This window comes from Urocitellus parryii, chromosome 1 (genome assembly GCF_045843805.1).
Source record: "Urocitellus parryii isolate mUroPar1 chromosome 1, mUroPar1.hap1, whole genome shotgun sequence".
NCBI classification, from domain to species: domain Eukaryota; kingdom Metazoa; phylum Chordata; class Mammalia; order Rodentia; family Sciuridae; genus Urocitellus; species Urocitellus parryii.
The window spans coordinates 15,789,521-15,802,117 of record NC_135531.1 but is presented as its reverse complement, the minus strand read 5'-3'; the positions used below and the strand labels follow the sequence as shown (position 1 = coordinate 15,802,117).

General features: G+C 39.8%; 1 protein-coding gene across 1 annotated transcript in view; it reads right to left on the bottom strand.

Moving 5' to 3' along the window:
• Nucleotides 1–12,344, bottom strand: part of Oxct1 (3-oxoacid CoA-transferase 1) — a 133,447-nt gene extending 121,103 nt beyond the window's left edge. Inside the window, exons 1-3 of the mRNA XM_026410246.2 lie at nt 9,877–12,344; nt 539–647; nt 85–175 (exon numbers count right to left, since the gene is read on the bottom strand). Of these exons, the coding sequence (XP_026266031.1) occupies nt 85–175; nt 539–647; nt 9,877–9,954 (278 nt within the window). The 5' untranslated portion in view covers nt 9,955–12,344. The remainder of the gene's footprint in view (nt 1–84; nt 176–538; nt 648–9,876) is intronic.
• Between the last annotated feature and the right edge of the window lie 253 nt (nt 12,345–12,597).

Genomic DNA, 12,597 nt, shown 5'->3' with positions numbered 1-12,597 from the left:
TTAATTTCACTGATAAACTCCATCAAAATATTATTAATAATTTCCATTTCTTCCAAGCCAATTATTATAAAAATTCATACTTACCCTGCATTATTGCTGACTGCAGTTAATCCTCTAACTCCAGTCTTTAATAAAGCTGCTATAAGATTCTCTGGAATTCCACAGAGCCCAAAACCTACGATGAACCCAAAAGTAAATAATTTGTGAAGAGAATAATGTTCTTTTAGGGAAATGTCTGTTATTCTTCTTAATAAAAAATTAAAAAAAAAAAGGCAAAGCACATTATCACATCTACTAAGCAAATAACTAGATTCAAATGTTTTGCACCATAATAGAGCCCCAGACTTTCAGGATGGGACATGGTAATAAAGTAAAATACTATATGTGCACAAATAAATAAAAATAGTAAATGAATAATAACTAAGTAATAAAAGAACTGGCACTTCTTATCTACACAGCTTTGACCCTGAGATTTTCCTGCTTCATTAGAAACATAAGGACTAATTACCATGAAAAGGAAAACAGTATTATTACTCACCACCAACCAGAACGGTTGCCCCATCAGGGATATCTTTTACAGCTTCTACTGGATCTGTATAAAATTTGGTATGGCGACGAGTACTAATAGAGAAGTAGCACACACTTCCCTGAAATATTAAAAAAAAAAAATTAAGTGAATAATCTTTTAGATATGCATCTTTACTTGCATATATAGCAATTCAGCTTTTAGATATACAATGAGATAATGCATCATTATGCACAATGAATGCAAAATTTATGTATTTTCACTTGTCAATTAAAAATACCCACAGAGTTAAGCTTCTGATCCAATCTTAAGTGCCAGAGAGTGTCTACAATAGGAATAGGGACAAGTAAAGAACAGTACACAGAATGTCTTATCACCCTACGGGGTAGCTTGTGGATGTTGTAGAAAAATATCAAAGTATTAGCTACACGGAAGGCTAGTCACCCTTACACAATGCATGACTTAGTCCTGCTATGAAATGTTGTAGATGGTTTGTCACCTCCAAAACTCATGCTGAGATTTGTTTGGTTCCCAATGTAACAGTGTTGAGAGGTGATGGGAATTTTAAGAGGCGTTTGGATCCTCATCAAAAGATTAATGCTGCTCTTCAGGGACTGGGTCAATTCTCACAGGAGTGAGCTCTCATTCTCACAGGACTGGAGTTGTTACTACAAGAGCAGTTGTTGTGAAGTAAGATTGCACCTTTGGCTTTGACTCTTCTGCATGCACCAGCTTGCCCTTCCACTTCTCCTCCAAGTTATGAGGCACCACAAGGCCCTCATCAGAGGCAGTCACCCGGTCCTGGATTTCTAGCTACTGGAACAGTGAGCAAAATAAACTTATTTCCTTTATAAATTAACCAGTCTGGGATATTTTGCTATTGCAACAGAAAATAGGCTAATACAGGTCCTAAATGAGTCAGCTAGTGGGCATTCATAGACAATCAGTTATAAACTATATTTTTCTTTGTATTTCATGTATGATAGAGACAACTGATATGAGGAAACAGTCTGTGGCAACCAATCACTCATATTCAACATTATTCCTCCTTTCCTCTCACCATACAGCAACCTGAAAAGAAAGGGAGGAGAGGGACTAATACCTGAATCTTGATGTCTGCCACCTTAGCAAGCCCATCTGAAAGTGCACACCCACATCACTTCCTAAAAGTCCACCAGACAGGGGGACCAAGTGGTCAAGGACAATGCATAATGAGTGTCTACAGTTCTTTTCTTCCTCTAACAAACATCCTTATGAAAAGCAGCAATTAGCACAAAGGACTATTAAAGAGAATTATACTGAGAAAGTCAGATGAGAAAGAGAACTCAGCGGTCACACACATGACTTCTGTCCCTTTGAACTTCCATTTTGATCAAGGTCAGGTGAGGAGAGTGTATAAATTGGCATCCTGCCCAGACCCAGGAATGTAAGTGGAGGCAGAGGCTGAAGGGAAGTGGCTGGAGCCATAAAGAATTTTCTATTTTTTTCCCTGCCCTCAAACAGCAAGGAATCATTTCTTTCATTTTAAATGCACACAAACACACCAGTCTTAGAAATTAATTTTAGTCTTAGAAATTAAAAATTTGATGGAATGAATAAACAGGCTACAGGTTGACTGCAAAATAAAGCTGAGAATAATTCTCCCAGAAAAAAAAAAAAGAAAGAAAGAAAGAAAGAAAACACAGATATCTAATCCAACCAACTCACTGTATAGGTCCAGTTTCTGAAGCTTAGAAAGATCTTCCAAGAACGGATGGAAAGTTTGGGCCTCCTATCACTGGGTGCTTCTACCACACTATGCTCCTTTTTATGTTTACTGAAAGACTTGATTGTACTCTACTTATACTTCATTATTTACACACAACAAATCTCTATGAGTATCCTATTTTTTCATCTGTAACTCTTCTGTCATTATCTCTACCTGAGAGTGAATAGTCCAGACCTCAGCAGAAAGGGGAAGAAAAATTTAAAAAAAAAAATTGTCAACATTCAAATGGGGTGGGAAGTGAACCATGTTTCTATAGAGGGAGAAACTTGCGTCCCTTAGAGAGTAACATGGAAGAAAACTCAGTTCCACCATATACTCAGAGAGACTTTACAGATTCACCAACAGAAACAAAAACACATAACCACAGACCTGGCAAGAATCCTGTTCCTTTGTTTTCGGCTGAGAACTGGTATTTTCATGACAGTCAGAAATTATCCAGCAGCTTACCCTACTTTTCCCACCTAAAAAAAAAAAAACCCTCAGAATTATTTTTAAAAAGATGTAAGTTGGGCTAGAAGTGTAGCCAGTGGTAGAGCACTTGTCTAGCATGCTGGAGGCCCTGGGTTCCATCCCCAGCACCTTAAAAGAAAAGAGAATGGAACAAAATGGTGTGCTTACATGGATAACCAAAAGTTAAAAGCAGTAAGAGTGACAAGTCTCCAGGGACTGTGACAAGGGCTCAAGATAATGAAGACCCTACAGGCACTCAAGTGTATTTGTTTTTTCATTATTCATTCAGTTAAGAGTATTTACTGACATCTGTTAGATGCTATATTGACATTTGACATCTATTTACTATTTACCAAGAAACCAACTTTTACTACAATAGTCTTATACTGAAAAAACAAACCATCAAGCCAGACACAATGGTACATGCCTATAATCCCAGTGGCTCAGGAGGCTGAAGCAGGAGGATCACAAGTCCAAAGCCAGCCTTAGCAACTTAGCAAAGCCCTAAGCAACTTGGCACGACCCTGTCTTTAAATAAAATATATTAAAAAAAAAAAAAAAGACTGAGGATGTGGACATGGTGGTGCATGCCTATAATCCTAGCAAGTTAGGAGGCTGAGGCAGGAGGATCACAAGTTCAAAGCCAGCCTCAGCAATTTAGCAAGGCCCTAAGCAACTTAGTGAGACCCTGTCTCAAAATAAAAAACAAAAAGGCCAAGGATGTGGCTCAGTGGTTAATACCTGGGTTCAATCTCTGGTACCAAAACAAAACAAAACAACAAAACTAACCACCTAGTTTGGGAGACATTGTAAACTAGAAGACTACATTCCTAGGATGAAAATAATCTGTGTCAAGACCCAGCACAGTCACAACTGTACAGACCAGAGCAAATTACTTTTTTCCTTCACTTTTTTATTTTTGATTTTTTAGTGCATTATAATTAGACATAATATTAGGGTTCATTTTGACATAAATATACAAGCATGAAATATAATTTGCTCCAGTTCAGTCCCTAGTACTTCTCCTTTCCATCCACTCTCCCTCCCCCTGTTTTCTTTTCTCTACTATACTGGTAAAGTCATTTTTCACTGGGACTAAAATTTCAAGTTGACAGTAATTTTCTTTAGCACACTGAAAATGTAATAGACTTTCTCCTTGTACTGAGTGGTTGTAGCTATCAGTTGCCATTCTAACTGTTGCTCTTTTATGTTTTCAGTCTTTTTTCTAACTGATTTTAATTTCTTCTGTCTCTTAGGTCATCTCTACTTTCACTAGTTATATCTAAGCATTTTGCTTTTAACTTATGTATTGCTTCAGTGGTGTGGATCAAATCCAGGGCCTTATGCAGGCTAAGCAAGTGCTCTGAGCTATATTCACAGGTCTTGATATTTATTTATTTAAATTTTTTTTCTAGCATTAGATTCATTGTTTAGATTTATAGATTTATGCCTTAAATCAGCTTTGAAAAATGCTGTCGAAAACTTTCTTTTTGTTATTTATTTTTTGCTATATATAACATTAGGATTCATGTGGACATAATCACAAAAGCATGGAATATAACTGGCTCTAATTCAGTCCCCCGCCACACTTACCCTCCTCTCCCCACTCTACTGATACTTCTGTAACTTATTTATAGTTTTTCTTTTAATTAGCGTCTTGTGGATATACTTAAGTTGAGACTCACTGTGGTCTATTCCATGTATATATATAATGAAAATTCATTTCACTGTTCTTCCCTTATTCCATCCCTCCTTCCTCCCCCTAATTCCTTTGTCTCCTTAACTGATCTTTCCTCTGTTTTGATGGAATTTCCTCTTCCTTTTGTTTTTTTTTTTTCCTTCTTTCTTTCTCACCCCCTACTCCCCATTTTGGATTAGCTTCAACATACAGAGAAAACATTCAACCTTTAACTTTTTAGGACTGGCTTATTTCACTTAGCATGATAGTCTCCAGTTCCATCATTTACTAGCAAATACTGTAACTTCCTTCTTGTTTATGGTTAAGTAATACACCATTGTGTGTGTGTGTGTGTATGTGTGTGTGTGTGTGTGTGTGTGCGCGCGCACACGTGCGTGCCCGCACACGGCTCACATTTTCTGTATCCATTCATATACTGAAGAGCACCTATGTTGGTTCCATAGATCAGCTATTATAAATTGTGTTGCTATAAACACTGATGTAGCTGTATTCCCATAGTATGCTGATTTTAAATCTTTTGGATATATACAAAGGAGTGGGTCTCTGGGTCATATGGTAGTTCCATTCCTCGCTTGTCTGTTTGTTTGTTTGTTGTACTGGGGATTGAACCCAGGAGTGCTTAACCACTGAGCCACATCCCTAACCCTTTTTGTTTTTATTTTGACACAGGGTCTCACTAAGTTTGTTGGGATCTTGCTAAGTTGCTGAGGCTGGCTTTGAACTTGCAATCCTCCTGCCTCAGCCTCCCAAGTTACAGACATGTGCCATCACACCCAGCCCATTCCTAGTTTTTTGAGGAATCTCCATACTACTTTCCAGAATAGTTGCACTAATCTGCAGTCCCACCAACAATGTATGAGTGGATCTTTTTTTTGCATATTCTCACCAGCATTTATGAAATCTGACCCCTATCACCCTATACAAACTCAACTCAAAGTGTATCACAGACCTAGGAATTATAGCAGAAACTGTGTACCTGATAGAAGAAAATGTAGGCCTAACACACCAGCATGTTGACATGAGAACTGACTTCCTTAACAACACTCCCAAAGCACAAGAAGTAAAATAAAAAATCAATATGAGGGATGGCATCAAAGTAAAAAGCTTCTTCACAGCAAAGGAAACATTTAAGAGTATGAAGAGAGAGCCTATAAAATAGGAAAAGATCCTTGCCACTGGCTCCTTATTGAGGGCATATTCAGAATACACAAAGACTCAAAAAACTTGACGCCAAAAAAACCAATAACTCAATAAATGGCCAAAAGAACTAAACAGACACTTCTCAAAAGAAGAAATACAAATGGCCAACAAATACATGAATAAGTGTTCACCATCTCTAGCAATTAGGAAAATGCAAATCAAAACTACATTGAGATTTCATTTCACTCCTGTCAGAATGACATTGAGATTTCATTTCACTCTTATCAGAATGATCAAGAATATAAATTAGGGCCGGGGCTGTAGCTCAGCAGCAGAGTGCGTGCCTAGCTTGCATGAGGCACCTGGTTCAACCTCAGCACCACATAAAAATAAACAAATAACATAAAGGTATTATGTCCATCTACAACTACAGAAAAATTTTTAAAAAGAATATTAATTACTTTTTTGAGGGGGTATAGGGAGAACTTGATTTTACAAAAAAGATGATAATTGTGTCGCATGGATTGGGTAAGGTTCAGTTAAGGATATATACAGAAGTTCTGTGCCTGGAGAACACAAGATACCCAGATGTTAGCTTCCTTTGGGGAATGCCACCTTTTCTGCATTCCCCACTGAGAGGAAGATTAATTTGTCATTTATTGTAGTTTAATATAATTTTTAACCTTGCCACTCTGCCTTACACACACACACACACACACACATCACTGATTACACACAATATTTTTAATGTGATCCATAACACAGTAAGTTAATCCATGTTATCTTTGTTAAGCATTAAAGAAAAAAAAAATGGGTCCTAGCTTTGAGATCACTCTAACTTCCTCCCTTGCCCTCCTCTCCTTTCCTTTCTTCTCCTTTTTTTCTGGAGGAAAGGTCTTGCTGTTGTTGCCCAGGCTAGTAGTCTGGAACTTCTGATCTCAAGCGATTTCTCCCACCTCAGCCTCCAGAGTAACTGGGACTACAAGTGTGCACCTCTGCACTCAGGAACATGTTCATTTTATTTTTCATCAAGTCTGGGAGTCTGGGTATTCAGAGATGGCTGGGCAAGACAGCAGTGCGAATGCAGACAGTGGGGCAAAGAGGAAGCAAAAGGACTGGGCTGGGTGTGCCACTGAAGCTCTTCAAGACAGAAATCTGCTTAGAGCAGCTCCCTGGAGGAGGGTTTTAGGTTTGTTCTCTCCACTGATTTCCTCCCTTGCTCCCATTCTCCACCCACACTCCCTGTGAGTGAAGAAATATCTGTGTCAGTGCCAACACCTTCTAAATTAGGCTACATGGAAAGAATCTGTTTGATATAATATCTACCTTTTTTTAAGATAACCAAATTCAAAGAGCAGCTTTAAGCTCCTTCTAAACTAACCTCTCCCTTCTAGGATATTTTATATGTGAATACAATGATGTTAAAAATTAAAAAAAAAAAATCATGTACCAGCTGCTACCAAAAAAAAATAAACAACCTTCAAGTTTGCTGAGACTACTCAAAAGAATAAAGAATGAAATGCACAGTTTTGACATCTATTTATTCTGTGGATGATATTTTTTACTCAGGTCTTCTTTCATGTTCACCGAAAGCATTTCATTTTGCTTTCTCACTCTCCTGCCTTCAGCAGAATGCAACACTGTTGTGAGCACTAGTTTCTGTTATTACAATTGAGGGAGGGAAATAATGATAAATGAATGATGCAGTGGAAGAAATAATCAAAATTTTTATAGTGAAAGACTTTTTCTGCATAATCTACTTCTTCTTTTAACATCTTCTCCACCTTCACCCTTGATCCTTTTCTTCAAATTCTTACTCCTAACTTCCCAATCTTACTTTACCATTGAGCCTAACTTTCATCTAATTATCAGGACTTCTTAATCCATAATCTTCCTCTCCAACCATTTCCACCATTATCTCTCTCAATTCCATGTCTCTTTTTCTTATCCTTCAGCATTCCAGAATTTAGTGAAATAATGCACTTCTTTTTGATGATCTCTCACTGAAAATACACAAATCATGTAACTTTTTTATTCTTAAACATATATCTTAATGATACACCCAGGTGATACTAATCTTGACACGTTACTATTAAATCATGAAACAGAAAGAATGACCTTGACCACTTCAGCATCAGGGTTTGTTAAGCAGAAATAGGAATGGGAGGCCCTCAGAAAGAGGTAAAGAGAACCATGTTAGAAGGAAAAGGCAATAATATGTGGGTGGATATGCATACCTTACAGGCTTGCCAGGGGGAGCACGGCATCACTGCCAAGGGAAGGTAATGTGTGTGTTGAATGCAAACAAAGGGGCCCCACCCAAAACCTACTAAATTTGAAACTCTGGAGGAGGGCATAAAAACCTGTTTTACAAAGGCTCCAGGATATCTTACTGCATGCTCAAGTTCAGAGACATTGCACTTGCCCACCACTTGCCCAGTGTTATTAAGAAAAAAAAAATTAACTATCTCATTGAACCTGTTAGTTAAGTTTAGCAGAAAAACTCTCAAGGTTAATATTTAAGTTAATTGCAGGGTTCTCTCATCCATGCATTAAACATGTGTTAAATGTCTGGTTTTTGTAGAGAAGTAATGTTGAGGGAGATAGAGAATTAGGCAGACAGTATATCCCAAAGTTAAACAAGTACACAGGTATTAGAGTTTAACAGAAATGGAAGATGGGATTTAGATGCTAACTATGCAGGAAAAGCCCTCAATGCAATGAGTGTGTGTGGGGGGGGAGATACACTGGAAGGCAGGAGTTGGACCTAATCACATAGGAAAGGTGAAAGCTTTAACTCTGATAGAAATTTTCAGTAAGGCATAGCAAAACTAAAATTGTAGCTCATCCATCTAAAAAAGGTTTGCTGGGTTTGGGAAATGGTTTAATGATTATACTCAAGGTGAGAAAAACTGGAAGTGAGTAAATAATAGACAAACAAGTGACTGCCAAAAGAGGGAATGGTACTGACCTTGATTCAAGGGTATCCCTGTGTCCTGGATTTTGCATCAGCTTTAGCACTAGCAGTAAGATGACTGAAGGTCAAGTACCCTTTTAAGTCATACTTTACATATCCAAAGCTACCTGCAATTACCCAAATGCCTTCTAAGAATAATTGATTTAATGATGTGATCCAGTTCTAAATCATTCCTTCTTACAAAAGATTAGTTCTGAATTTTCTGGAATTGGATGCAGGAAAGGGATAAGCCATAAGGTGAGCTGGGAGTTCTGAGCATGCAGGGTGATCGCACACCATGTGCAAGATATAGTACTATCAAGCTTTGAGCTATTATTCAATGTGTTACTTCCGTCTTCCCGTTCAAGGAAAAGGTTCCTGAGGTTTACTTAAGTGACCAAGGTATAAGTCACCCTCCTGGACCTGGCGTTCTGGTCCAGTAATTGGCTCCTAGTACTCCAGACACGAATTCCACAGGACCGTGGGCTCACAGAATGGGACAGACAGTGCACAGGGCAAAAACACATCAACCGCTGGTGACACTGTCTCCAGATACCAACCACTTGGTGGAGAATTGTCAGTTAAGGGTTGAGGTTTTCAAAGAGCTTTGAAAACAAAAAAAGTTAATAATCCAGATCCCAGATATCTCCAAAGAAGTGGCATCTGCGCCCGCAGATAATATGCGAGTCTCAGCCAGAGCTCAACTGGATTCCCAGCTTGGCCCGCTAGACGCCCAGCAAGCGCTCCAGTCCGGGTTCCCTTTTCCACCGCTGCGGTGCGGCACAGCCTTATAGGGAAGGCGGGATGGAGAAAAGCATTCCACCCCCGCCGCTCCCAGCATCCGCCCACTTGGCTGTGAACTTGAGCCAGCGGAGGTTAGCCGGGTCCCGGTTCCGGGCCTCTAGAGGTGCCTAAACCCCGAGAAGATCCTCTAGAAGGAGTGTAAACCTACTCCTACTGCCTTCACCCTTCACTCTGTAAATTGGCACCCCCCTCGCGCGGTGGCAGCCGCCCAGAGGACTCGAGGCAGCGCGCTGGAGACGCACGCCGGTAGGGAAGCGGGCAAGCCCGAAGGGAGCGGCGGCGCTGCCCAGCTTCCTCCCGCCCCTCGTCAGCCTTTCCGCGCGCGCTGCTTGGCCTCCTCTCCCCCAACCAGGGAAGCGGATGCAGAACCCAGCAAAGGCGGTCATCCCAAGAGGCGGCGAGGACAGAAACCCTTCTGCGCGCAGGGCACCGCGCAGCAGATGCAGGGTGGGGATGGGCAGAGGAGAAATCGCCGGCACCGATTTCGTCCGCGTCCTTCCCGCGCGTGGCCTTCCTCTTCACCGGCAATTTACCTTGGACCAGGCGCCTCCGGAGCTGCGGGTGGAGGCGCAGAGCCGTAGCCCGCCGGAGAGGAGTTTGATAGCCGCCATCTTCCGGTCCCGCTGCGGGAGGACTTAACAGGCTGGAGCGCGCGTGCGAGTGTGCAAACGCTGGTTGCTGGAGCTGCCGCGGCGTCACGGGAAAAAAAGAAGCGAAGGCGCGCGGGGGGCGGGCTGGAGGCTCGACCACGCGTCGCTTACGTCCTCCGGGCCTCCTGCGCGTCGCCTCCCATTGCCGGCTGCAGATATCAGAGAAGTGAGGCTGGGAGGGGCCTCAGCCCAGAGTGGAGACTTGCACAGTCTGCGCGGGTCGCGGGGAAGGGCCCGGGGTCCCGGTGCGTTTGAGGCAGCGGTGTTGACGTTCACTTGCTGCCGCAGTCCTTAGGTCAGCGTTTTAGCTTTGCGCGGACGCTGGTGTCTGCTTTCCTGTGGGTCCAGGATAAGACTTGGCCCAGGTTTCCAGCTTGCCCTCGAGACACCTGCAGCTACTCCACCGCCTGGACAGTCTTACCATTTTGATATTTCTCAGCCCCTTTTCACCACTAATTGCCCTGGCTTGTGCAAAGTAAGTTTGTTCTGGGAACAAGTTGTCAGGAGATGTGACCAGGCAGACCTTCAGAAGGACAAGATTATAACTGGGCCCTTGTTCCCCATTATCCAAGTCTGCATGTTTTAAGATCTTTCTGGCAGTGGAGCCCCAGCAATCCAGAGAGACATAACAGATGCAGACATAGAGGTGTGTGTCCCTTTGATTGATCTTAACCTGTTACATAACTCTCCTAAACTCTCCTGTATTCTCAGGTCCAAATTAGAATTGCTTTATAATACTTAAACTGTGAAAGGTTTATATGAGGTCATTCATGCAAAGCTTCTGATACATTGTGAGCACAAAGTAAATGTTAGGCATCATACTCAATTTATTCCAATTACAATGGTTGATTGGCATGGCACAAACATACTCTTCAAATCTTATCTTTTGACCAGTTCCTTAAGGGCATGGGCCAAGTCTGTATTCTTCAGAACCACCTATGCATTCAGCAGAATGGAAAGATCAGGTGAAAGCTCCATAAATTGTTTAGGGGATTAAAGGCTGACCAAGTCCTGAGAATATGGCTGTTAATTTTGAACATTTTGCAAACACACAAGAAAATCAAATGAGACTAGCTTCCTTGGGAAAATATACCAAGATAATGAACAATCCAGTTTAAAAATAGAGTCTGTCCATATAAGCATTTTATGCTATTCTTTTAACTATGAACTCTTTTTCCTTGTGAATATTATGGTTTTAATCAAAATCAATCTGGGAATGAAAAACCAAGTTCAACTATCCATTTAAATTGGAGAAAATAACAGTAGTGTTGGATATTTCAACACATTTTCAATTAATTGTATTAAGAGGAAATTCAAAAATTAGAACTGAAGTTGCATAATTAGTCCTAATACAGCATATAGCAGCTATTGTAATGCAATTTACAGGTTGTGAAAAAGCTAACATTCCAAATGAGTCTGCTTTTCCAATTTTCCCTTCCACAGGCACATGAAATGGAAAAAAAAAAAAAAAAGCATTGGCAATTCTCTCCACCATCATATGACTTGCTCTTGGCTGGTCTCACTCCATTGCTTCTGGCTGAGGAAGACACATATTTAAATCTGTATTCTGTATAACTAAGTCTCCTGAGAAAATCAGCCTTACTGTATGGTTAGAACACACTGGACTACATTTTTTGATGACTCAATATCTTCATTTTCCTCTTTTTCAGCAGTATGAGTGTCTTAAACCTGAACAAATTATAGAAAAAAAATGCTGTGTACCAATATCACTTCTAGTTCCACAAAAATTAATAATAATAATTTTAGTCCATGTGTAAAATTCTACTTCTTTTAAATCTCTGACTATAAGAACATTTGCCCTTTTCTTGGAAAGGCAGTTTATGGTAACTATATATTCTGGAAACTTTTCCCTGTAGAGTTTTGCAAGGCTTACCTTCTACACTCTTAAACAACTGGGAGAATTACATTCCGAATCTTTAAATAAAAGGTCTGATCCCAGACAAGCAATGAGGAAATGAGGGAAGTTTATTTTGTATTGTGTTATAATATGTTTGTATATGTGCATGGCACCTTTTTATCAGATGAATGCAAACAGTGTGTCAGTTATATTGTAAATAATTTTCTTCTTGAGAGATTTTTTTTATTATAAACAATGATGCATTAACATTTCTCATTATTGAAAGATAGGACATCTTGACCTTATAGTTAGTTAACAGTCTATTCTTCCAGTGATAATCAGGATAATCTGAAGACTTGTTTTTCAAGTGTTGTTTGACTGGCTTAACAAGTAATAGGAGTTTTTCACCTAGGCCTTTTGAATAAGTTACAAAACTACATCCATGCTTTGTTTTATACAGTGGTCCTTTAATAAATGGAAAACAAATTACTTAAAACAATTATTTAAAACAATTTTCCTCCAGTAACTTTGAAAGACATAAATCTGAAGTTTTACATGTCTGTAAATGTAAGTGTTGTTTTATAATGCAAATCATTCCTTAATTTGCCTAGTTTATAAGCTTGTTATTTTTATAGATTTTTGAAGCAATAATGTGTACTTAATATTTGTTCAAGGAATGGATAAAAAAAATTATTTGAATTTTTTAAATTGTAGTTTTATCAGAAAAAAAAAACGCATGGTAGTCA